Genomic DNA, 26,069 nt, shown 5'->3' on the forward strand with positions numbered 1-26,069 from the left:
CTGAGGAGGCCATTTGAGTACAGTGAACTCATTGTCATGTTCAAGAAACCAATCTGAGATGATTCGAGCTTTATGACATGGCGCATTATCCTGCTGAAAGTAGCCATCAGATGCCTGTTCTTAGCTGAGAGGAGTGGTACCCAGTGTGGTCTTCTGCTGCTGTAGCCCATCTGCCTCAAAGTTCGACGCACTGTGCGTTCAGAGATGCTCTTCTGCCTACCTTGGTTGTAACGGGTGGCAATTTGAGTCACTGTTGCCTTTCTATCAGCTCGAACCAGTATGCCCATTCTCCTCTGACCTCTGGCATCAACAAGGCATTTCCGGCCACAGAACTGCCGCTCACTGGATTTTTTTTCTTTTTCGGACCATTCTCTGTAAACCCTAGAGATGGTTGTGCGTGAAAATCCCAGTAGATCAGCAGTTTCTGAAATACTCAGACCAGCCCTTCTGGCACCAACAATCATGCCACGTTCAAAGGCACTCAAATCACCTTTCTTCCCCATACTGATGCTCGGTTTGAACTGCAGGAGATTGTCTTGACCATGTCTACATGCCTAAATGCACTGAGTTGCCGCCATGTGATTGGCTGATTAGAAATTAAGTCTTAACACACAGTTGGACAGGTGTACCTAATAAAGTGGCCAGTGAGTGTATACTGGTGAGCTTCTGTGAAGTGACATAGAAATATGACAAGGAATAATTGGCTAAGTTCTTCCTTGGTTTTTGGTTCCATGTTTTTCTTTAGATTGATCAGTAAATGAGACCAAATCAACCTATGGTTCAGTTGTCCCGTATCTATTAATATTTATTGTCTCTTAATAGTTACCATAAAGTAATGGAATAGCTGGACATAGATGCAAACATATATGGCACAATATAGTAGTTAAAATTTTATTAGTTCATATTTTCTTAATATAGTACATTTTTAGTATATACTTTTTATGTGTCATTCATCAAAAAAACAAGAACAGCTTAACACAAATAAAATCAGCAAAAATATTAAAAGGACCCTCTGGCTCACAATACAAAAAAAAAAATCACAATAAATGCACAATACTGTATATAGGTAACTGCACAGTGCCCTCCTTTTTGATAATACAAGCCCAGTTCCTCCCATTCGCAGTCAAAATTTTGCTAGTTGTAAGACTGGAGAAGAATGTCTCAGACTGCCAAAACATGCTATACATAAGGAACTCAGAGGATAGGGCTCATTTTTCAGAAATGAAGCAGGAGTCTAACAATTGGAATAACTACAGAAAGATTGAAAGAAGGGTATCAAAAATGTTACCAATGCATTTTGTGAAATTGTAATTATGAACCAAATGGATGGTTTAAATGTAAAGAAACAATTAGAAATATAGTGTAGCTTTAAAGTTTGTGAATCCTTCACAATTTTTGATATTTTAGCATAAAATTTACATAAAACTACATCAGATTTTCACAAGTACTAAAAGTAGATAAAAATAAACAAATCAAACAAAAGAATTGAAAGTATTGGATTTTGCAATGTTTTTAATTTCAGATAATGGCAAAAGTATATGGTATTATGTCATTGTACAGCAATAATTGCAGTAAAACATTTCTGGTTATTGTTGATAAATCCTACACATTGGGTTTGTGGAATTTTAACCCATTCTTCCCTGCAAAACAGCTTCACATCTGTTATGGTTTTCTACCATTGTCTGTTCCCTTCAGGTCCTTTGAAACAATTCTACAGGACTAAGGTCAGGATTTTCATATGGACATTCAAAAACTTTAAAGGGATTTTAGGGGTCTTGAAAACCACTGTCCCAGGGCGCAGTTTGTTTAAGAAAAAAGCAGAGTTCCCTGCAATCTTAACATGCACACTATTATTGTTCAAAGTATGCTTGATGGTGGACTCATGAACATTAACATGAGCTTATATCACAAAGTCCTTTAGTTGCTTAAAATTTACCTTGGGTTCCTTTGTGACCTATGACTATTATATGCCTTCCTCTTGAAATGATTTTTTGTTGGTTGACCACTTCTAGAGAGGATAATAGTTGTCTCAATCCTCAATTTGTGCAAAATCTGTCTGACTTAGAACTGGTGAAGTCCAACTCTTTAAAAATGTTTTTTTTTAACCTTCACCTGCCTGAGGAGCATCAACAACTCTCTTTCTGAGGTCCTCAGAAAATTAAGTATCTATTTCCTGGACTTCTGTTAAAAGTTTATGTAGTTTAGGTCAATTGTATGCAGAAATATGGAAAGGAAAGGATTTAACCAACTATCAAACACCACTCTACTTATGCAATGCATAAAAGCATATGCCATTAATCAGTTTAAGTATCCAAGTCAATGTAATAAACAAGGAAGAACATTAATCGGTGGTAAGAGCATGAAATCTCAGAGTGGGGTTAAAAAGTACATTTAAGATACATTTCCAAAAAATCATACACAACCAAACTCCAGTGATTGTATAAGATAGCATTTTTGTAAACGTAACAATTGTGAATAGTTCCCTGACATCCCGACAATCTATTAGTGACACAAAGGTCTCATAAGTTGAATTTTAACTTGTCTGAATGCAGCTTGGGACATAGCTAAGCCCTCCTGGATCACAAAACACATTTTTAATTTGGACCACCATCATTCTAATATTGCTTTTAATTTTATTCTAACTACCCAAATTTTTTTGGAGTAAAATTGCTCAAACATAGTTAAACACAATTAATATCATACAGTCAACCTGTGACGTGATTTTCCTTATCAAAATGTTTAAGCCCAATTCATCGCTTGTGAATTTTTCTGAATTATATTTTTACACTGTTGTACTTGAGTACCATGAAAAGTACAAAATCTGTCTAATATTTTTGTACACCTGACAACTTATGTGCAACATTTTAAAGGATCATACAACTTTTTACTTTAAAAAGGCACAAGTAAGCTCAAAGACAAACAAGAGCATCTTTGAATTTATGCAAAATTCTTCCACTTGCATGTAGCATTTTAAAGAAAAAACAGAAACAAATACCAGGAAACAAAAACCAAACATCCAACACAAACAACAAACTTGGCTGCCGCGCTAATAACAAACTAGGACTGCTGCTCAAAATGGAGTGGACCTCCAGTACAAAGAATGGCACTTACTAGTACATGCCTGAACTTGCTGACTTCTCAATTGTTCAGTCGATGCACATGAAGATGAATCTTTTTGGACGGGTCCCACGAAACACGTCAGGATTGGCCCCATGTGTGTCCGTTATCACGGGCAGGTGACATCACTGCTAATCACGTCCCCGCTCGCTACGCTACTACATGGCGGTGCCATCAGCCAAGCCTGACCTTCGGATCTCATAGCCAAGAGCACGAGGGGGATTTTTTTAAAAATGGGAGGACACTCCCTCATCCTGGACTGCATCCTAAAAGATTCATCTTCATGTGCACGGACTGAACAATTGAGAAACCAGCGAGTTCAGGCATGTACTAGTAAATGCCATTCTTTGTTCTGCACGGAGGTCCACTCCATTTTGAGCAGCAGTCCTAGTCTGTTTTTAGCACAGCAGCCAAGTTTGTTGTTTTTGTGTTGATTGTATTTCAGGCAGGGCAGAACAGGCTACCTACCAGGGTGCCAGCAGCTCAGCACTCAGTATAGCGCCAGTGTGATCTTGTAAAAAACAAACATTGCTAAAAAAAACAGCAAATAATGAATCTCGACCACCGTATCAAGTCGCTTTCATACATTGCCAGACACTTCCATACTACATCACTGAAAGTACTCTACCTTGATCATATTAAACGATACACACTGTCATGCCCACCATGTCTGTTATGCCTGTCATGCCCGCCATGTCTGTTGTGCCGCATGACCCCTGGAGCAGTGTGCACGTGCACTGAATTCTCATGCCCGTTATGTCTCGTGCTGCAAGATTCCTGGAAGCAGTGTGCACACGCACCTCGTGACTGTTTTGCTGCAAGATGCCTGGAGCAGTGTGCACGCGCGCCTTACCTCATGGCTGCACGCCATTGCTAGGTAACCATCCGTCTCTGCTCTGACTCTGCAATCCTCGCTGTATTTCTAGAGCCCCTGATCATGTGACCTTTCCTATGTTCCAGCACTGCTTTACCCAGCTAATCTCTCAGTGTTTGTGGAGCCCCTGATCATGTGACCTTCTCTATGGTCCAGCCCAGTCTGATCTAGCAACGCTCTCTATGATCCTGGAGGATCTGAACCGGAAGTTCTCCCCTGGTCCTGACCCAGAAGTGCAGGTGCTAATGCCCAATATCAGATCGCCCCTTCCTATGGGCGGGGCCTGAGTATCGTGTTGCTTCCCTGCATGGCTGCATGGTCTGCTCGGTCGCTCCCTGTATTCTGTGCCCCTGTACTCTGCCCTGTAGTGCTTCTCTGCACACGCTCTGTGCTTGTATTCTGCCTCTTGTCTCTTGCCATGTCTTGTGTTGTCTTTTGTGCCATGTTTTGTCTCAGCTATCCTTGGACTTGTAGTACTTCCTATGTTCTCTGCCTTTGCCTGTTTTTGCCATGCTGTGTCCTTGCCATGCTTTGCCTTGTAGTCCTTCCTATGTTCTCTGCCTTGCCTGTTTTGCCATGTCTGGTCTTTTGCTATTCTGAGCCTTGTAGTACTTCCACGTTCTCTGTCTCTGCCTGGTTTTCCATACTCTGTTTTATGGTGCTCTCTTGCACATTCCATGTCTAGTCTCAAGGTTCTGCCTTGACCCGGCTCTGGGCTTCGGCCTACGCTCTGCTGCTAGACTCTGTCCTATCGTGCTCTCTAGCACATTTCATGGCTAGTCTCAAGGTTCTCCCTTGACCCGGTTCTGGACTTCCGCCTACGCTCCGCTGCAGGTCCTTTACTCTCTCTAACCCTGCTCTGTGCTTCTGCCTACGTTCCGCTCCTTGTTCCACACCTTGTCTAGCTTTGCCTTGTTTCTTGCCTTGCCTTGTTTCTTCGTGTGCCCTTTGCATGCGCCTGGCCTTCCTAGCCTCCTGTCTGTGCCTCAGCCGTGCCCGCCCTAGCCATGCCCACCTGCTTAAGCCTCAGCCGTGCTCGTCGGCCAGTGACAGCTGTGTCGCCTGTTATGCCCCAGCCGGGTTCGCTGGAGTCTTGCCCGCCTGTTTGTGCTCCAGCCTGACCAGCTAGCCAGTGCCCCAGCCATGCTCTCTGTGCATCCTTGCACCCACGCTGTCTCTGCACTGTGCTTTGCGTGCTTCTCTAGTAGCACGCGCAGGCCCTCGCCTGCCCCGTGGCATACCTCCCCGTGCTTCTGTAAAAGTATGCGCAGGTCTTGTCATGTACCCTGTCGTGCCCTCTAGCACGCACAGGTCCTAGTATATACCCTGGCGTGTCTCTCTGCACGCACAGGACTCTGCTTTTATCCCTGACCCTGGCATGCCCCTCTGCACGCGCAGGACTCTGCCTCGAACCCTGACCCTGGCGTGCCCCTCTGCACGCGCAAGACTCTGCCTTGAACCCTGACCCTGGCGTGCCCCTTGGCACGCGCAGGACCTTGCCTTAGACTTTGAACTCTGGTGTGTCTCTACACACACACCCTGTCTCGTATGTTGAACTTTGAACCCTGGCATGTCCCCTACACACGCACCGTACTTTGCACGTTGAACCTGGCGTGTCCCCTACACATGCACCTTGCACCTTGCCCTGGACCCTGGTGCGCCCCTAGCATGCACCCTGCCTGGAATCTTGCCTTGGACCTCGGCGTATTCCCTAACACGCACCATGTCTGGAGATCTGTCGTGCCTCCTTGTCTGTACCCTGGTTTGCCTGCTGGATTCCCGGAATCTGCCATCACTGCCAGAGCTCGTAAGCATGAAGGCTGCGGGCTGATGTCCGGAGCTGGTGTCCGCAGCCTGATGCCCTGATCCTTGCCAGCTGTCCGGAGTCCGATGCCATCGTGTCCTTGCCGGTAACCGGGCTTACCTTCTGGCACGTACCATGCCATGGACCTTGGCGTGCCACGCACGCACCTTGCTGTGTTTGCCTGTTATCACGTTTTGCACTGAATGTTATCCTGAATTTGCCTTAATGAAGATACCTTGAATTTACGTTTTGTCTTGTCTTGTTTCCTGCACGTCCTTTGTTGTCAGACACTCGTACCTAGTGTCTACTTGAGCCGGCCGTCTGGTTCCAGCAGTCGTGGTGGCTCACCCCCTTGTTCTTGCCCCTGTCACTTCCTGTATATGGGGTGGTTCCTCACAAGGTCAGCTCGCCCTAGGTGGGTGGGTGCCACGACCCAGAGGGTCCACTCTAAAGAAATTGACTCAGAGTAAGCTGACCTTGTCACACACTCCCTGCACAGGACCAATCAATATTAGGAATATGTCATATATTATTCACAAATACTAGAATTTTGGAGAGACCACACAACATGTGAGGGACAGAATAGCGAGCCACAAGTCTATTATTAGATGTGTCTCCGACAAAGTGTTAATCCACACAGCCAGGAAGCTCATTCATTGCACAAATAGCTATGTAAGCTGGTACTGCAAATATGCGTACCATGAGAAGTGCTCCATAAACCGGGGTGCCACTCCAAAGCAATTAGTCACAGCGGCTACACCAGTAGAAGCGCTACTGCAGCTCGAAACGGCTGTCGTCATTTCCACTCCCGCTCCCATCCTCCCTATGCCGATGTTTTAAAGTATTGGAATAAAGAAGATTTTAACCGGTGAGTGCCATCCGTTTTCTTTTTTGGTGTAGCCATTGTCATGATCTCAGTGCGGGTTTGACTCGCCCACGTGGGGTTAATGTCTGGAACCAGTGCTGATGACTGGCATTTCTGGGGTTAAAGGTTGTGATCCCGGTGCAGGCTTACCTGCACACCTGGGGCTATGATTGTGGCCTCTCCCTGGTTCTGGGAGAGGCTTCTTACAGCCTCAGGACGCTCCCATCCCTGTCAGTTATACTCTTGCCCTTGGCATAGTGTGGTGACCCCTGAATGTGTTTTTGCTGTGTTCTGGTTACTTGATAATCTGTGTATGACTCGGTCTGTTCTCTGGATATTGCTTTGTATTCTGCTTGGTACCTTCTATGTCTGTTTGGTTTTGACTGCTGCTTGGCCCTGACTATCCGCTCTGTCTCATCATTGGTACGTTACGGCTATCTCTGTGCATGAACCCCGTTTTGCCTGACTCTGAGTAATTCTGTACAGTGTCTTTCCATCTCACTAAGCAGGATGCTAAGCCCCGCCCCCTTGCAGTCGCATGACCGTAGGTCCCGTGTCTGCTTGCTAAACTTCAGCATCCACAGGTCCTGTGCATCGGTACTTTCTGGCTGTACCTGACCCCGGTACCTCCACAGTGCGGGTGAGTCCTTGCTCAGCGGAGGCTGCACGCCGGCGCTGACAGGATCCTGACACTCAGGACATGCGCACTGGCTCAGTGAGCAAGTACAGTGCGATGTTCATGACATTATAACTGACCATTAAGTTTTTTTTTTTTCTCTGCTGAGAAATATGGATCCCATACAATCTCTTGCTGAGCAAATGAAAAATCTGAGTCAGATGTTTCAGGGTTTATCTCTGGAGCAGCAAGCTCTGGCTCGTTCTCAGCAGCAGGTTTCTGAGACAGTGCGGGGGGCTATAGCTGCTGGGTCTCTGGGAGCTGGGGCGAGTGATGTTGTTTTGGTGTCCCCAGAACCACCTGTTAAACTGCCTGATTTTTTTCTGGGAACAAAAAGGAGTTCAGGGTCTTCATGGAGGGGTGCAAACTCTTCTTTAGTTTGAGGCCACGTTCCTCTGGGGATGAAAGTCAGAAGGTAGGGTTCATTATGTCTCTGTTAAGAGGATCCCCACAAGCTTGGGCTTTCTCCCTTCCTCCCACTGCCCCTGAGAGAGTGTCTGTGAATGCGCTTTTTGAGGCCCTAGGGCACATATCTGATGAGCCGGACCGAGTGTGATTGGCAGAGGACATGGTGATGAGTGTCTGTCAGGAGAAACACTCGGCTGAGTGGTTTTGCACAGAATTCCGCCGCTGGGCCGCAGAGATCTCTTGGGACGACGCCGCACTCCGAGGACTCTTTCGCAGAGGCTTGTCCGAGCGGTTACAGGATGCCTTGGCATTACATCCCCCACCTAACTCTCTCGAGGACGCCATGACCCCGGCCGTCCGGATGGACCGCAGGCTGCGGGCCAGGGGGGTGATGCAGGCGGAGAATCCATTGTTCCCTAGTGGAAAAGAGACTGTTTCTGTACCCATGGACGTAGGAGCTCTCTCCCTGATGGAAAAGGAGAGACAACGCCAGAGAGAAAAGCAGTTATGCTTCTACTGTGGTAAAACGGGACATTGGAAAAGGGAGTGTCCTGATTGTCCATCCTCAACCCGGTCGATGGGAAACGACTAGGTCTGGGTAATCAGCGGGGAGACTACTCAGACCCTCAGGTACCCTTTTCCTCATTTTCTAAGGTGTTGCTTCATGTGGAAATGTTAGTGGACGATTGTTGTTTTCCATCTACAGCTTTCGTGGACTGCGGATCATCCATCAATCTCATTGACTCCCAATTGGTCACACGCTGTAAGATAGGGACAGTTAGACTTAAGGTTCCGATCAAAGTGGTGGCCATTGACTCCTCCCCCCTCACTAAAGAGGGAATTCTCTTTATGTATGACTTGTTTTCACTCAAAGTGGGCGCTACCCATGTGGAAAAATTAAGTTGTTTGGTTCTGGACAATCTACCAGCAGGATTAGTGTTGGGCATGCCCTGGTTACAACGCCATAACCCAGTCATTAACTGGAAAACGGGGGAGATTGTTCAGTGGGGGTTGAATGATTCGATGTTATGTGATAACTCTGCACTATTGGTTGAACCTGTTAAATCTGTATCTGTGTCATCTGTTGAGCTGGAAGGTATTCCGGAGTACCTGAAAGAATTCGAAGATGTGTTCTCTGAAAGCGAGGCCGAGACGTTGCCGCCACATAGACCCTTTGAATGCGCTATCGAGTTAGTCCCCGGGGGCTAAATTGCCTAAAGCCCGTCTGTTTAATTTATCTGGCCCTGAGCGCTTGGCCATGAAAGATTACATTGCTGAGAGTCTTCGCAAAGGACACATACATCCCTCAGTCTCACCTGTGGCGGCAGGGTTTTTTTTGTTAAGAAAAAAGATGGTGGTTTACGTCCTTGCCTCGATTTTCGTGAGCTGAACAAGACTACTGTACGAAATATGTACCCCCTTCCATTGATTCCCGATTTGTGTAACCAACTTTCAGTGGCAAAATGGTTCTCCAAACTGTATCTTCGGAGGCCATATAATTTGATAAGGGTCCGGGAGGGGGATGAATGGAAAACCGCGTTCCTCACGACCGAGGGACTGTTTGAAAATTTATTCATGCCGTTTGGTCTTACTAATGCCCCAGCCATATTTCAGAATTTCATCAACGTGGTATTCTCTGATCTCATTGGTCGTTTTGTTGTCATTTACTTAGACGATATTCTGATATACTCACGCGACAGTCAATCTCATCTGAATCATGTACTAACCGTTCTCCAAAGACTGAGAGAAAATCATCTGTATGCCAAATTGGAGAAATGTGTGTTTTTTGTTCAAGAATTGTCTTTTTTTGGATTAATTGTGTCCTGTGAGGGTTTTCGCATGGACCCCAAGAAGGTGCAGGCCATTGTGGATTGGGTGCAACCCCGAGACCTTAAGGGTCTTCAGCACTTCTTGGGGTTCGCCAATTATTACCGCAAATTTATTTGGGGGTTTTCATAGGTGGTCAAACCACTCACAGATCTTACTTGTAAAGGTGCGGATGTGAGAAACTGGTCCTCGCTCGCAAAAGAGGCCTTTGCAACCCTGAAAAGAAGCTTTATGTCTGCTCCTGTGTTAGTACAGCCAGATCCGTCCAAACCAATCGTCATGGAAGTGGACGCCTCTGAGATGGGGATGGTGTTGTCCCAAGGGCCTGCCACGCTAACCAACCTCATGTCATGTGCTTTCTTTTCCAAGAAGTTCTCTGCTGCGGAAATAAATTATGACGTAGGCAATAGAGAGCTTCTTGCGGTCAAATTGGCATTTGAAGAATGGAGGCACTTTTTGGAGGGGGCCAGTCACCTGGTTACGGTGATCACGGATCACAAAAATTTGTCATACATTGAGTCTGCTAAAAGACTAATGCCCAGACAGGCCCGTTGGTCACTTTTTTTCCCCGTTTTCAGTTTACGATTACATTTCGTCCAGAGTCTAAGTTTGTCAAGGCTGATGCCTTATCGCGCAGTTTTCAGCCAGTGTCGCCCCCTGAGCCACCGTCCTCCATTCTTCACCCTGGGGTTGTGATAGCAGAGGTTTCATCTGAATTGGAACGGGAGATTCAGGGGGCCCAGTCGCGGGCCCCGGTGGCCAAGCCGGAGGGGAAGTTGTTTGTCCCAGAGCAACTTCACCTGAAACTCTTGCAGGAGTTCCATGAATCCAAGCTGAGTGCTCACCCTGGTATTTCAGCCACACGTCTGGTGGTGGCTAGGATCTTTTGGTGGCCTACCCTTGGTTCGGACATAAAAAAAATTCATTGCTGGTTGTGGGGTCTGCGCTCGTTCTAAAAGCTCTCACAGCCGGCCGGCAGGGGAGCTGATGCCCTTGGCAGTGCCCGAAAGACCATGGACTCACTTATCCATGAATTTTGTTACCAATCTCCCTCCATCTAAGGGTAATACAGTGGTATGGGTAGTGGTGGACAGGTTTTCTAAGCAGGCTCATTTTGTACCCCTGTCCGCACTACCGTCAGCTGAGACGTTGTCCAGGTTGTTTGTGCAGCATGTGATCCGGTTGCATGAGGGACCCCTGAATGTGGTGTCTGATCTTGGTGTGCAGTTTGTTGCTAGGGATGTCTCTGTCCTTTTCATCTGCATACCATCCTGAAAGCAATGGTCAGACGGAGCGCACTAACCAGTCCCTGGAACAGATCCTCAGGTGTCTAACCTCTGCTAGACAGAATGACTGGTGCGATGCACTGCCGTTGGCTGAATTTGCCTTCAATAGTCAGGTGAGTCAATCCACGGGTATGACTCCTTTTTTGATCAATTATGGGTTCAGTCCTCATTTTGGTGAGTTTTCTCATCTGGACTCGGGGTGTCCCGGGGCTGAGGGCTCTGTTCAGCGATTACAGAATACGTGGGCAGAAGTTCAGCGGAGTATATCTAGGTCTCAGGGCAGGTATAAGTTTTTTCACGGACAGGAAACGAACACCAGGGCCCACGTTTCAGGTTGGAGACAAGGTTTGGCTCTCCACTCGAAACATTAAGTTGAAGGTTCCTTCAGCCAAGTTGGGGCCCAAATTCATTGGCCCATACAAGATTGTGGAAAAAATCAATCCAGTGGCGTATAGGCTGTGCCTTCCACCCTCTTTCAAGATCCCTAACGTCTTCCACAAATCTCTACTGAAATCTTTTGAAGCAGTCCGGGGAGACTCAGAGTCTGCTGCTTCTCCTGTTTTGGTCGAGGGGCAGGTGGAGTACGAGGTTGGTCATATCGTAGATTCCAGGTTGGTACGGCAGTCGGTACAGTACCTGGTTCATTGGAAGGGGTATGGATCGGAAGACAGGTCCTGGGTACCGGCCCGGTTGATGCATGCTGATCGCCTAGTGCGGGCTTTCCATGCTAAGTACCCGGGCAAGCCTGGGGGTCCAGAGGCCCCCCGTTAAGAGGGGGTACTGTCATGATCTCAGTGCGGGTTTGACTCGCACACGTGGGGTTAATGTCTGGAACCAGTGCTGATGACTGGCATTTCCGGGGTTAAAGGTTGTGATCCCGGTGCAGGCTTACCTGCACACCTGGGGCTATGATTGTGGCCTCTCCCTGGTTCTGGGAGAGGCTTCTTATAGCCTGAGGATGCTCCCATCCCTGTCAGTTATACTCTTGCCCTTAGCATAGTGTGGTGACCCCTGAGTGTGTTTTTGCTGTGTTCTGGTTGCTTGATAATCTGTGTATGACTCGGTTCTCTGGATATTGCTTTGGATTCTGCTTGGTACCTTCTATGTCTGTTTGGTTTTGACTGCTGCTTGGCCCTGACTATCTGCTCTGTCTCATCCTTGGTACGTTACGGCTATCTCTGTGTATGAACCCCGTTTTGCCTGACTCTGAGTAATTCTGTATCCTGTCATTCCATCTCACTAAGCAGGACGCTAAGCCCCGCCCCCTTGCAGTCACTTGACCGTAGGTCCCGTGTCTTCTTGCTACACTTCAGCATCCACAGGTCCTGTGCATTGGTACTTTCTGGCTGTACCTGACCTCGGTACCCCTACAGTGCGGGTGAGTCCCTGCTCAGCGGAGGCTGCACGCTGGCGCTGACAGGATCCTGACACTCAGGACACGCGCACTGGCTCAGTGAGCAAGTACAGTGCGGTGTTCATGACAGCTATTATTAGATGTGGCAAAACCTGGCTCCCTTTACCTGATCACTTCTCTAAACAAAGACATTCTGTGGCTCAATTAAAATTCCAATTAATAGAGCAGTTTTCCCATCCCAGGAGAGGCAGTAATCATGTGAGATTACTTAAGCAAAAAGAGTCATTTTGGATCCATACCCTAGATACATTGGAACCTAGGGGTTTAAACAGGGAAATTGATTGGCTTATATGATTGATTTTCAAATACTCTAACCATGTCTTCCTTACTTTGCAGACACGCTAATTTTATCAACCCATAGTTGAGTTTATTACGATACATACCCTACCACCCTCTGATACATCTTGACATCAGTAATTGCCTGTTTCACCTAAGCACACTTGCCTACCCCTAATCTACCTATTTAATTATTCATAAAAAAATTCTTGTATACTACTTCCATTAGTGTTCTGCCAAATAACTTCCATTTATTTATCTATATATTTCATATATAAACTATATATTCCATTGGCATAATTTCTAGGGGTCCCCACACACATTATCAATATTCTCTCCTTATTAGCATCCTACCATTTTTTATCTATATATAGGTAACCTTACTTCATCTATTCATTATTGCTTCACATTACTGACAATGCTGTGCTATGCTCTGCCTGTTTCAGTGCGGCGCACAAGCGCAGTAACTATCTTTGCTCAATACTACACAAACAGTTCCCCTGGTGCGCGCGGTCACTACCAAGGAGGTTGCCATGCTAATCGCGTCCTTGATGCCTTACACTCATGTGCAGTTGCCTCCACTCACCGCGACACGTCACTTCCGGGCCGAACATTATACTTCCGGCACTAGGTGCACACTATGACTTAAATAGCGGCACATTCCCTGCAGACACATACCGCCACAGCAAGGCGCGGGAGCGCTGCTCGGTCATGCTACAGGACTAGGTAAATACTCTTGTACCATTACTTTATTTTCATAACATAGGCACAGGTCCTAAATACATCAATAATTTCACAGGTTCAGAGCCACACTGCCTACACTAAGCGCACCAGAGCTATACTGCGCTACACTAGCGCTCCACTGGCACCTTTCCTCATATATTAGGTACCTATTCTATTTGATTTACCAAATATTCTATTGTGACTCCTAGCACATCTTCCTTTTTGTAACTATGCTGTAATTCATTTCAGCCTACTTGGATCATATTATTTTTCTTATGCACCGCAGTGCCTTTCCTCCTATGTACACCAAAGACAAAGGTAATATACATCTCTCTACCTCTATTTCTCTGATACAATTTACTACAGATTTTACCTTATGTTCATTGATTTTTTTCTATGTATTTATCTCTTCATTAGAGTTTGATCATTGTATATACTGTATATATTTACTCTCTTGTGGCATTGTCCTCTTTTGTTTCATTGTTTGTTTTGGGTCGCCTCATAGCTATGATATTAATTTTTTTGTTTTGTATCACTTTTTATATTACATATATTTTTTTACGTGCTTCTTGTCTTGCAGCGACATATGATTAAGACCCTGGAGGGGTCGAAATGTCAAAACACCGCAGTTGCTTCCTCTTATCCTGTATTTTCGCTCCCTTGTAAAATATTTGTACAATAAAATTCACTCTTTATGCAAGATATTCCACTTGAGTGTGCGGTGAACCTTAATTCTATATATTATTCACATACAGTGCTTATGTGCGTAATGTCTAACGCAGTTCCTAGATTGTAAATTGTGAGTTTGTAAAATGGTACCAAACAAAGCCCAGGGAGTGCCTGGCTTTACTACATACTCACCATCACCTCCTTATCTGACAGTAGTTTGGGCCTAACACATGGTCTGGCTAGCCTGCCAATCATAAAAGTTGATCACGTTAGTGATCAGGAGGCTGGTTGCACTAAATCTCCTACTCTTTTTTGTATGTGCCAATCAATGAATACACTTTTGGATACTATCCAAGCGTACTGTTTGGAATGAAGTTAAGTACTTTGACCCATCTGTGTTTCTCATGACTTTCCATTTTTAACCATGGATACCCATACTGATTTGACCCTAACATAGAATCACAAAATATTAGAGTTGGAAGGGACCACAAGGGTCATTGTGTCCAACCCCCTGCTCAACGCAGGATTTACTAAACAATCTCAGACAGATGTCTGTCCAGCCTCTGTTTGAAGATTTCCATTGAAGGATAACTCACCATGTCTTGTGGCAGCCTGTTCCACTCATTGATCACCCTCACTCTCAGAAAGTTTTATTCTGATTTCTAATCTGTATCTTCTCTCTTTCACTTTCATTCCATTGCTTCTCGTGTTTCCATGTGCATATGAGAATAAGGATGATCCCTCTACACTGTGACATCCCTTCAGATATTTGTAGACAGCTGTTAAGACTCCTCTCAGCCTTCCTATTTGCAAGTTAAACATTCCCAGAACCTTTAACCGTTCCTCGTAGGACATACTTTGCAGTCCCCTCACCATACTGGTAGCTCTTCTCTGAACTTGCTGCCTAACACTGCTAACACTTCTTGATGCTTCTCAGGAACCCTTTGTCATGGCTTCCCCTTACTGGTATAAGTTTATGATTCTGGATAACTTAGTGTAATCATTGCAGGCACTGTGCAGAATTCTGTAGATAATGGGATTTGCAAGCTCTTCAGTCACAAAAATTATGCTGATTTAACTTTCCAAGGGAAAAAAAGGCATTTGGTTCATACTTATCAGATCCATTCTATTGAATACATATTATCTCATCTGATGATCAGTCCAACAGTTATTCTGTGTGTAGGGTCAGATTATATTTTTTTTCTTTAGAGTATTGTATATTATTAATGATTAGCAATGTAGTAAATAGCAGAATTTCAATAAACCCCGTAAAATATTTTAATTTCTCATACCTTACGTGTGCTTGATCTATGGATGAAGCTGGCAGTATACTGTGCCACCGATAACAGCTGATCAGTGGTGGAGCCGGGTGTCGGACCCAATCAGACATTCATTACCTATCCTAAGGATGGGTCATCAATGTGTAAAAGTAGTGGACAAGACAAAGACTTTCCACTGAATAAGCAGTGAATAACAAAACTGTAGATCAATCTGCTCTATAGCATGCTGTCCTCAGATTGGACTGAATTTTCATTCTGACATGTTCCCTTTAACAGCTCATGAATAATGTGTTTACCAGCCCCATTGAGGTCTCATTAGCCCATCAGTATTTTTCATCAGTGTTTTATGTCATAATAACCAGGAGCATCTCCAAAACGCAGAACTGGTGTTAAGCTTTCAATTATAGTTTTTATCTGTCCGGTCCACTCCTGGTTTCGGCATACAAACACTGATGCAGAGTACTGACCAAATACTGACATGTGAATGAGGCCTTAGAGGTAGTGCACATGGTCAGACTGTGCATTGTTAACTAGATGAGACATTATTAATACCTTTCTAATGCATCTTTAATAGGACATTTCTTAATAATCCACAAAAAAAAAATGGAGTAAAGTACCTTTTTGCAAATTAGTCATATAGGTTCTTGACTACTGTGGGTCCTGTTTTATTGGAACATCCTAAATAGACCCATAATTAATGTATAAGAAATCTATGATTGTACCAATTATTACATGAGAAAATCTACAGTTCATCTCACAGTTTACACATGGCATCTGCAGAAGGGGCAATGATTTCCCATGAGGTTTTGGCATTTTACATACCATATTGCCAACTGTCACACAAATTGTTAGGCTATATGCACACACTGCAGATTCACCTGCGGGTTTTTTCCCGCGGAACCGCAGGTAAAGTGACCTGCGGTTTGGCCTGCGGTTTTGCCCTGCGGTTTCACACCTCTACTATGTTAAAGGTGTGAAACCGCAGCAGAATCCGCAGAAATAATTCACATGCTGCGGAAAAAAAAACCGCAGCAAAACCGCACGGAAAAAACCGCAGCGTGAGCACTGCGGTTTTGAAAACTCATAGGCTAATATGGTAAAGTACCATGTCTGCGGAACTGCTGCGGTTCCGCAGGGCCAAAACCGCAGCGAAACCGCAGCAAAAACCGCAGGGTGTGCACATAGCCTTATGTCGCTTTCTAAATCCCAGTATTTACATTACAGCATTTGTGAGCATACTACATAAGTAAAAAGTAGACATGTAAGCTCCAACGGTTTCAGCAGCCATCACCCATTAACTCTTGCCGTGCTGTCAAACAGGTGCCTGGAGGGTTGAATACAGAAGGATCTTTGATTCCTAGGTTTAAGTCAAAGAATCGTGTAGAAGTGGTCATGCTTTCGTTCTTTGTGTAGGTTTCTTGTACAGGGTAGCAATCCTTATCTGTGTAAACTCCAACCCAAGTTTCATCTGTTTAATATAAAACAAAGTGCAAATAAAAATTATGAAAATTGTACAATATTAAAATACAATATATATGTAAATGTGTAATAGCAATATACTTTCCATTTCTAACTGTAGTAAAAGTACTATTATCTAGATTCACATTAGTGTTAGGGGTTTGTCAAATAAGATGGAAAAACTAGGGCAGGAAGTGGCACTTTTTTCTGGTGAAATGACAATCTCCGAGAAACCAGATGGACCTAGTTGTGATTAATGGGATCCGTTCAATGCTGTTTTCATCATGTAGTGGATCCATTATTGCATTTCATTAATTTCTTTTGCTCCCTTTTCAAAACACAATGCAGGTGTGAACTTAGACTTACAGAGTTATTTGGTGCTGTAGTGAAACTAGGCCCCTGTAATGCATGTTTGTCACCTTGTATAGAAATATTAGATATCTCTTCCACTGACTCCCAAACGTCTAATGAATAGCAATCAGCGAATATGCTCAGTGATACTCGGATATCACTCGAGGACCTGGGTGCTAGGATGTGCTCAGCACTTGACGAGCATTGGCTGGTACTTTTATTTGAGCCTCAAATTCCCACCCAGCATGTTTGACGCCTGTTACACAGCCAAGAAACATGTGGGGATTGCCTGCTAGTCACTGTAATGCCGAGCCAACTTGGTAGTTGCATTACTGTGATTGGCTGGCCGCATTAGCTCATCAGAGGTTATAAAAGGACAGGCTCCGCCAGGCTCAGAACACTAGTGATACAGACAAGGCGTGCACTCTGTGGATATGAAGTAGGTGCAAGCTGAACCTGGAACTTAGTCCAGACGGTCATCCAGTGAAGAGAAAACAGCTGCACTCTGGGAAGTTTTGATTTTCAATGCAAAAATTTTTTTTATTGAAGACACCACAGGGGAATAATGCGTTGAGGTAACGTTTCGACCCTATGTCGGGTCTTTCTCAAACCTCACTTAAAGCACAAGAGAAACAGAAGCAATCACGGCAGTATGAATATGCAGGAGGGGCTAAAGTGCCATATGTAGAAGTCCGGTCTGGCAGGGACCAGGCAGAGATCCTAAGATGAGCTGGAAGCGTGGGGCAGAAAGCGACATCTGTGGTGTAGTGTCTACACTACACCACAGACGTCGCTTTCTGCCCCACGCTTCCAGCTCATCTTAGGATCTCTGCCTGGTCCCTGCCAGACCGGACTTCTACATATGGCACTTTAGCCCCTCCTGCATATTCATACTGCCGTGATCACTTCTTTTTCTCTTGTGCTTTAAGTGAGGTTTGAGAAAGACCCGACACAGGGTCAAAACGTTACCTCAACGCACTATTCCCCTGTGGTGTCTTCAATAAAAAAATTTTTTGCATTGAAAATCAAAACTTCCCAGAGTGCAGCTGTTTTCTCTTCACAGGCTCAGAACACTGATACCATTGCACAGCTAAGGGAGAGTTGTGATTGGAAGGAGAATAGTTTTCCAGGCCTGTGTGTGCACAAGTTAACTAATTAGAGTCCTCTAGTTTTGATGCTGGTGCTAAAGCTGAACCATCATACATTCTAAAATTAGTCTAGTGACAGTTGAAGGAGCAGTGAGAGTGGCAGAATACAGTTTCTAGGGCTTTGCAGTCCATTGCTAAATATATAGCTGCTGCATGTGCCCACTTTTTTGGGGGGGGGGTGAAAAAAATGTACTGTATTGTCATTCATAGTGTATTAAATGCTTTGTGTTACATTATGGTGGGATAGAACTCTCCAAAAAAGCATTCAAAAATGTTTTGGATTAAATTTGTCATCCATAGAGTATTACGTGCTTTGTGTTACATTTCGGTGGTATATAAACCTCAAAAAAGCATTCAAAAATTGTTCTGGATTGAATTTGTCATATATAATGTATTACGAGCTTTGTGTTACCTTTCAGTGGTATATAACACTCAAAAAATGATTAAAATTTTTTTCTGTATTCAATTAGTCAATAGTCATCCATAGAGTTTAACATAGTTAGTGTTACATTATAAAGGTACAAGCTATGAACCCGTTCTACGCCCGGGTGGAGAGCATTTTCATTGGTACATGGTCTCCTATCCTGGTATGTGCTGCCCCCCCTCCTATCCTGGCATGCATGGTCCCCTCACCCCCCCATTCTTGGTATGTATGGTCCCCTCACCTCCCAATCCTGGTATGTATGGTCCCCTCACCCCCCAATCCTGGTATGTATGGTCCCCTCACTCCCCAATCCTGGTATGTATGGTCCCCTCACTCCCATATCCTGGTATGCATGGTCCCCCTCACCCCCCCATCCTGGTATGCATGGTCCCCTCACTCCCCTATCCTGGTATACATGGTCCCCCTCACCCCCCTATCCTGGTATGCATGGTCCCCTCGCCCCCCAATCCTGGTATGCATGGTCCCCTCGCCCCCCAATCCTGGTATGCATGGTCCCCTCACCCCCCTATCCTGATATGCATGGTCCTCTCACCCCCCTATCCTGATATGCATGGTCTCCTCACCCCCCCATCCTGGAATGCATAGTCCCCTCACCCCCTTATTCTTGTATGCATGGTCCCCTCACCCCCCAATCCTGGTATGCATGGTCCCCTCACCCCCCAATCCTGGCATGCATGGTCCCCTCACCCCCCAATCCTGGCATGCATGGTCCCCTCACCCCCCAATCCTGGCATGCATGGTCCCCTCACCACCAATCCTGGTATGCATGGTCCCCTCACCCCCCAATCCTGGTATGCATAGTCCTCTCACCCCCAATCCTGGAATGCATGGTCCTCTCGCCCCCCAATCCTGGAGTGCATGATCCCTTCACTCACCAATCCTGGACTGCATGGTACCCCTCACCCTCCAAACCTGGTATGCATGGCTCCCTCACCCCCCCCTATCCTGGTATGCATGGTCCCCCTCACCCCCCCAATCCTGGACTGCATGGTACCCCTCACCCCCTCAATCCTGGTATGCATGGTCCTTTCACCCCCCCAATCCTGGTATGCATGGTCCCCCTCACCCCTATTAAACAGCACATATGCAAAAAAAACTATACTCCCCTTTCTTCCCTGTGTTCCAGCGCTGTCACATTCTGTTGGAGTCCAGAGGAGGAGGGCGGCGCTGGAGTACGTGCATGCCCATACCGCGCGGTCCGGCGTCATATTGCTGAAGACACACTGCAAATGTGTCTTCAGTAAAATGGCGCCGGATAGAGCTACGCGCATGAGTGATACTCACGCGCACTCTGGTCCCGTTCTCCGGCCGAAGAGAAGCGCCGCGGCAATGCTCCTCCTGGTCAGGTAAGTATGCAAGAATGGCGCTGGAAATCACGGTATACAGTGTGTACGGTACCGCCATTTCCAGCGCCATACACACTCCTCACCGCTGGATGCCTCATTCAGTCTGGAGCCTGACCGCGCAGGTGCGTTGCGCTTGCGCAGTCTATAAAGGCTTCAGACAGTCTGACGCTCCCATGGTTATATTAAAGATATAATCCTCCAAAAAAGAGTTTTAACATTTTTTATGGATTGAATTAGTAATCTATACAGTGTAACATGCTTAGTGGACAATAGAGATGAGCGAGCCTTTCAAGGTTTGGTTCGATTCGCCAAACATGATCGCTGAACAGTTCGACGAATGAACCCAAACCACATTAGATTCAATGAGAGGCCAAACCAAATGTATGCACGATATCTTAAGGGGTGACAAAAAACTTTCCGAACAGCTACATGTGCTTCTCACAAAATTAGAATATCATCGATAAGTTAATTTATTTCAGTTCTTCAATAGAAAAAGTGAAACTCATATATTATATAGAGTCATTACAGAGTGATCTATTTCAAGTGTTTATTTCTGTTAATGTTGATGATTATGGCTTACAGTTAATGAAAACCCAAAAGTCATTATCTCAGTAAATTAGAAAAATTAACAAAAAAACACCTGCAAAGGCTTCCTAATCATTTAAAAAGGCCTCTTAAGGGCTTGTCACACTAAGCGATATCGCTATAACGTCACTGGCTTTTGTGACGTTATAGCGATATTGCTAGCGATATCGCTATGTCTGATACTTACCTCCGACCGCTCCCCCGCTGGTTATCTCTGATCGCGCGAGAACGTCCTGGACCGTTTCTCGTCGTCAGCTTCCTGCTGGGGCTTCCTGCTGTGGAGACGAGTGACGCGTGGACGCGGGTTGGAGGACGTCAGGATCGCCTCGTCTGACAGGTAAGTAATGACCCCCGACCCCTGCGATGTCGCTGGTGAGATCTGCCTGTGTGGCAGCTCACTAGCAACCACTTAGCGATGCACCAGGGATCCTGACCGCGTCATATCGCTGGTCGGGATCGCTGGTGCATCGCTAAGGCCGGTTTCACACTAGCGCATTTTCAACGCGCGCACGGCCGGGGGTAGCTCCGCCCCCGATCCGGCTCTCTGCCCGGCGTGCCCGCCCCTTCCTTGTAGCGCCGCCTCCTAGCGGACAGCGGCGCCTGCGATCGGCGCACCCTATCTTTAGCATAGGGTGCGCCGATCGTGCGCAGGCCGTGCGCTAGTTGCGCTTTGACCTGCGCTGCGCACTTTTGACGGTGCGCCGTGCGCGCCAAAATCAAACTTTTCGGATTTTGGCGCGCACGGCGCACCGTCAAAAGTGCGCAGCGCAGGTCAAAGCGCAACTAGCGCACGGCCTGCGCACGATCGGCGCACCCTATGCTAAAGATAGGGTGCGCCGATCGCAGGCGCCGCTGTCCGCTAGGAGGCGGCGCTACAAGGAAGGGGCGGGCACGCCGGGCAGAGAGCCGGATCGGGGGCGGAGCTACCCCCGGCCGTGCGCGCGTTGAAAATGCGCTAGTGTGAAACCGGCCTTAGTGTGACAGTACCTTTAGTCAGTAGGCTCCACATTCATGGGGAAGACGGCTGACTTGACAGATGTCTAGAAGGCAGTCATTGACACACTACACTAGGAAAGTAAATTTTGCATTTAATTTGCAAATCAAGGTCCCAGAGTCTGGAGGAAGAGTGGAGAGGCAAACAATCCAAGCTGTTTGAGGTCTAGTATGAAGTTTCCACAATCAGTGATGGTTTGGGGAGCCATGTCATCTGCTGGTTGATAGGAACTGAAGGAGTTAAATTGAGTTCTGTCTATGTTGCATTCTCTTGTTTAAAACCTTATCTGTTCTTCGAGGAGATGTCTCAGACATCTCCCTTGTGAACCAAGGTCAAATACCTCTGCTTTTTCGCCTAAATGACTTTCTTTGTCTAAAACAAGTTGTAAAATCATTTGTACTGCGCATGTCTGTAAAATGTTTAAATTCTTTACTATAAAAGACGGAAGCCTAACTGATAAGCCAGAGGCGTCTTTGAAGGCATCCCGAGTGGTATTATACAGCTGGTGTCTGTGTAGTTCTTCTCGACGGAGCTGATTTAATTAGAGACATATGATGCTTCACACCTAAGAACATCGGTCCTTCAGATGAAAGAGTAATCTGAGGGATCCCGACAGTTTCCTGGCGCCCGAAACAGGGACCTGATATAGGCACCTCTCCAAGACTACCCGATCTACAGACCACTCCAGTTACTGATGAAATTGTGAACAGCAGACCTAAACACCTGGCCAGGTAAGAGATCAATTTTTCTCTTCTCTGCTCTTCATAATCTATCATTATAACTAAGGTCCGTATAAAGGGGAATCTAGTAGAGGAGGGGGCCGTAAAATCAGGTCCATATAAGAACTCTGAGGAAATCGGGTGTGACACGCATATGTAATTTCTGCTCGAATGAGAGGTTACTGTAGGTTCTGTCTGTGCACAGATATTTTTAGAAAAAGAGCTGGTGCAAATCAAAATGGGAGAGGTCTGACATTATGGAATATAAGGCTGGGTGAACAGTTCATACTGCGCAGCCCGGACGGACAAGTTTTTCACAATAGACGATTCCGCACTAGGAATAGAGGAGGTTGTTGAGTGACTGCCTTGATTTGAAGGACTGTGAAAAGTAGACAAATAAGCTGCACAGTAGGTATTCGTTCAAAGAGTGGTGATATTGCCTAACTGGGTCATGTGACAGCGTCCTTTTGGGGAGGTCACCGCCTAAGCTTAAATCAACACCCTTTACGAATAAACCTTGTGACAGATAAGAGTGTGACCGAATGAGCACAGGACCGTGAAATGAGCCTGTGACAGGATATGACTGAAGAACCCCAGTAGATGGACACTTTATTTACAATCCTGTGTGTTGTGGGAGTATTTCTGTTCGGATGCTACATAGCATATAAGTACATGAAACACGTAGTACACCGAGGAACAGACACTCCATTTAGCCTGTTAGCACCTTAGGAAGAAGGTAACGAGGTATAGTAGAGCCTAGTCTTGAGCTTACCCAATACACCACCTAAGGCAGGGGACTAACAGGAAGACAACAAGAGAGACAGGATAAGAATAAAAGATAAGATGGGGAACAGTCAGGGAAAGATACCTGAAGAAGGAAATCGGTTATGTGATATAATTGAGGATAGATATGGAAGTAGTGCAGCAAAGAACCTGGAAAAAGTATTAATCAAATCCAAAGTGCAAGATAGGCAGGCTGTGTGAATCCTTGTATATATGTCTATGAGAACCTCTGAATAAGATGAGAGATGATTAATTGAGTAAAAAAAAAAAAAAAAAATCAGTGAATGAGCACGTATGAATGAATCATCACACATCATTTTTGTGTCAAGAGATTTGTGACCTTTCTAGTTGTGGTGGAATCCCGGACAGATGCGTTATAGATATTTCAAATCTACATCTGAGACTGAATGAATTGAGTAATGATATAGTTCGTGTTATATGTGGCATTACATTGTAAAGTTTCCTGAATGCATTTGGCCAGAAAAAGGGCAAGGCATGGTTAATCTCATTATACAGTTATCTGCCCTTACAGTGAAATCCCGTGATTTTGAGTTTCTTTGTAGAAATTGATTTTGATAAGTCTAAAGAACTACAGAATTCTGTGAAGGACGACGCTGCATTCTGACGGGAGGGGTGAAGGATGGAGCTGCGTAGTTTTTCTTCTCCCTTCGCTCTTATCTCTGCTGAGTGTGAGCTGTGCTCAAAATTCTCTGTAATTCTATCCGTAAGGTACACGCTGAAAGATTTGTGCATTTTAAAGCAACAGTACTTAATTGAAGATTGGAAGTTAAAAGTAAGATTTGGTGCCTAATTTAGAAGGGAATTGTAAGTGATTGCTTGGTCATTAATGTGTTTGAACCTGCTTCTAGTTGTGTGATTGATTTGTATAGCAAATTGTGTCAAATTACAAGAGACAGAGAAGGAAGGAAGCAGTAAAACAAGTGGGACAAATATTGAAAAAGGCAAAAATACCAGAGTGTGAATGTTTGGATGTACAAAAAGGCACAGACAAGGGAAGAAAATAGCAAGTGAATAAATGATGCTTGAGAATGTGCAGCAGTGTGGAAGGTGTATTATGAATGTTTGATTGACAAAGTGTAACCAGAGACCCAGACAAAACAGATGGACTTGTAAACACTGTGGTCAGACTCAGACAAATCCAGACTGAATAGCTACTTGTGTGACCTGTGCTACTGACCTAAGAGAATTGCACTAAATCCTATCCAGACAAGATCATAAGAAGCTGACATAATAGTGTGGATAGTGGGTAGTGGGACATTGGCCCTTGAGGAGTAAGCTGACAGTAGACATCAGACGGCCAACCCCATCAGGACCTAGAAGTGTGACTAGAATAAGAAAGATGCAGGTGTATTATCCCTGGAGCCCCTCTGACCAGCTAGCTTTGCTGAAGCAGCTGCCTGACCCTGAAGACCAACCATTCCCGTTTTACAGACACATAAAGGAAGTACAGCAGACATATAAGTGTACCTGGGCAGACTTAGAGAGGTTGGTGAGTTTAAAGGCAGGTGACGCACTAGATCATATAATTAAGACACACAGATGTGACAAAGAATCAGGCTTGGGGCATGGATGATAAATCTGCACGATCTGGGGAGACGTACTGTGAGTCACTAAGACAATGGGCTGCAGTGGAACAATCAGAGCAGTCTGTACTCCTGACTAATGTGACACAGCAAAGAGGAGAGAGAGTAGAGATATACCTTGGACGGTTACAGCTGAAATGGGCAGACATGGGGTACATTTGCATAAACCCACTTGATGTTAGAATACTGGTGAATGCATTCATTGACGGTATGAACAAAGACTTACGAGACGCAGTACAGACAGCCAGACCTGAATGGAGACATGTAGATCCGAAAGACCTCCTTAAGGTAGCTAAAGAAATTGAGCAAACAAGGACAATAAAACGACCTGTCATGTATGCTGGAGCACAAGGAAAAAAGTGGAGACGTAATAGGAAAGGCATGTGAGATGACACTGACGATCCATGCCATACTCCTACAAGTTCAACCAAAACATCTGTCTATGGCCAGACAGCTCCGACTTGAGTGTGCTCTACTAATTCCTGAGTATGTCACTCCTCAAAAGATGTAACGTTCTGAATCCAGCCACCCTCCTGCCTATGGATTCAGAAAAGGGGGAATTGGTGACCGTATTGGCAAGTGAGGAAGGATACTTTGACATGACGCATGAACATGTCTGCATAGAACTGATGAGTCAGGAGACAGTTGGGTTTGCACACATTCATGAAAAACCTGTTCCTAATGCAGACTTTGAGTTTCTTTTTTGTAGATGGCCCCAGATACCACCAGGATGGACGATTCTACACTGGATATGCAGTAGTATCCTCACATGAGGTAATCCGAGCGGAACCACTCTCTCCTCACATGTCGGCGCAGGAGGCAGAGTTGAAGGCACTCACTGAGGCGTGTAGAGCCGCTGCAGGTAAAGTCGCTAATATTTTCACAGATTCGAAGCCCATTAAAAATGCAGAGCTGGTGAAACAATTGATGGAGGCATTGATGTTACCAGTCCAGGTTGGCATTGTCAAGGTAAAAGCACACACAAAGGTGACTCCGTGGAGGTAGAGGGCAGTAGAAGGGCGAACAAGGCTGCTAAAATAGCACAAGGCGGCCTAGAGAGAGCAGTGGACGGTGGCGGGGAGTCAGCGTATTCCAGCCACATTGGGTCTAGATGTCCTGAAATCCCTCCAGCAAAAGGCTGCCCAAACAGAGAAGGTACACCGAGGGAGACTGGGAGCTGAGCTGAACTCAAATGGAGTATGGGAGAATAAGGATAAAATGTGCCCACCAAAGTCCCTGTTCCCAATCATGGCGCAAGCAGCACATGGCCCCAATCACACCTCAAAAAGTCACATGTGTGCCATGGTAGATGCCTTCTGGATCGCTCCTGGCTTCAGTTGCGCAGCCGCGAAACTTGTACAATCATGCCTCATCTGTGCACAGCACAACCCAGGTAAAACAGTAAAAGTCCCTAAGA

General features: G+C 45.6%; 1 protein-coding gene across 1 annotated transcript in view; it reads right to left on the reverse strand.

The window, feature by feature from the left end:
• Positions 1–877: 877 nt before the first annotated feature.
• EPDR1 (ependymin related 1) overlaps positions 878–26,069 on the reverse strand; it is a 165,352-nt gene continuing 140,160 nt past the window's right edge. Inside the window, exon 3 of the mRNA XM_073549980.1 lies at positions 878–16,687. Within this exon, the coding sequence (XP_073406081.1) occupies positions 16,497–16,687 (191 nt within the window). The 3' untranslated portion in view covers positions 878–16,496. The remainder of the gene's footprint in view (positions 16,688–26,069) is intronic.

Source organism: Dendrobates tinctorius, unplaced genomic scaffold (assembly GCF_039654945.1).
Source record: "Dendrobates tinctorius isolate UK_male_01 unplaced genomic scaffold, ASM3965494v1 ptg000162l, whole genome shotgun sequence".
NCBI classification, from domain to species: Eukaryota; Metazoa; Chordata; class Amphibia; order Anura; family Dendrobatidae; genus Dendrobates; species Dendrobates tinctorius.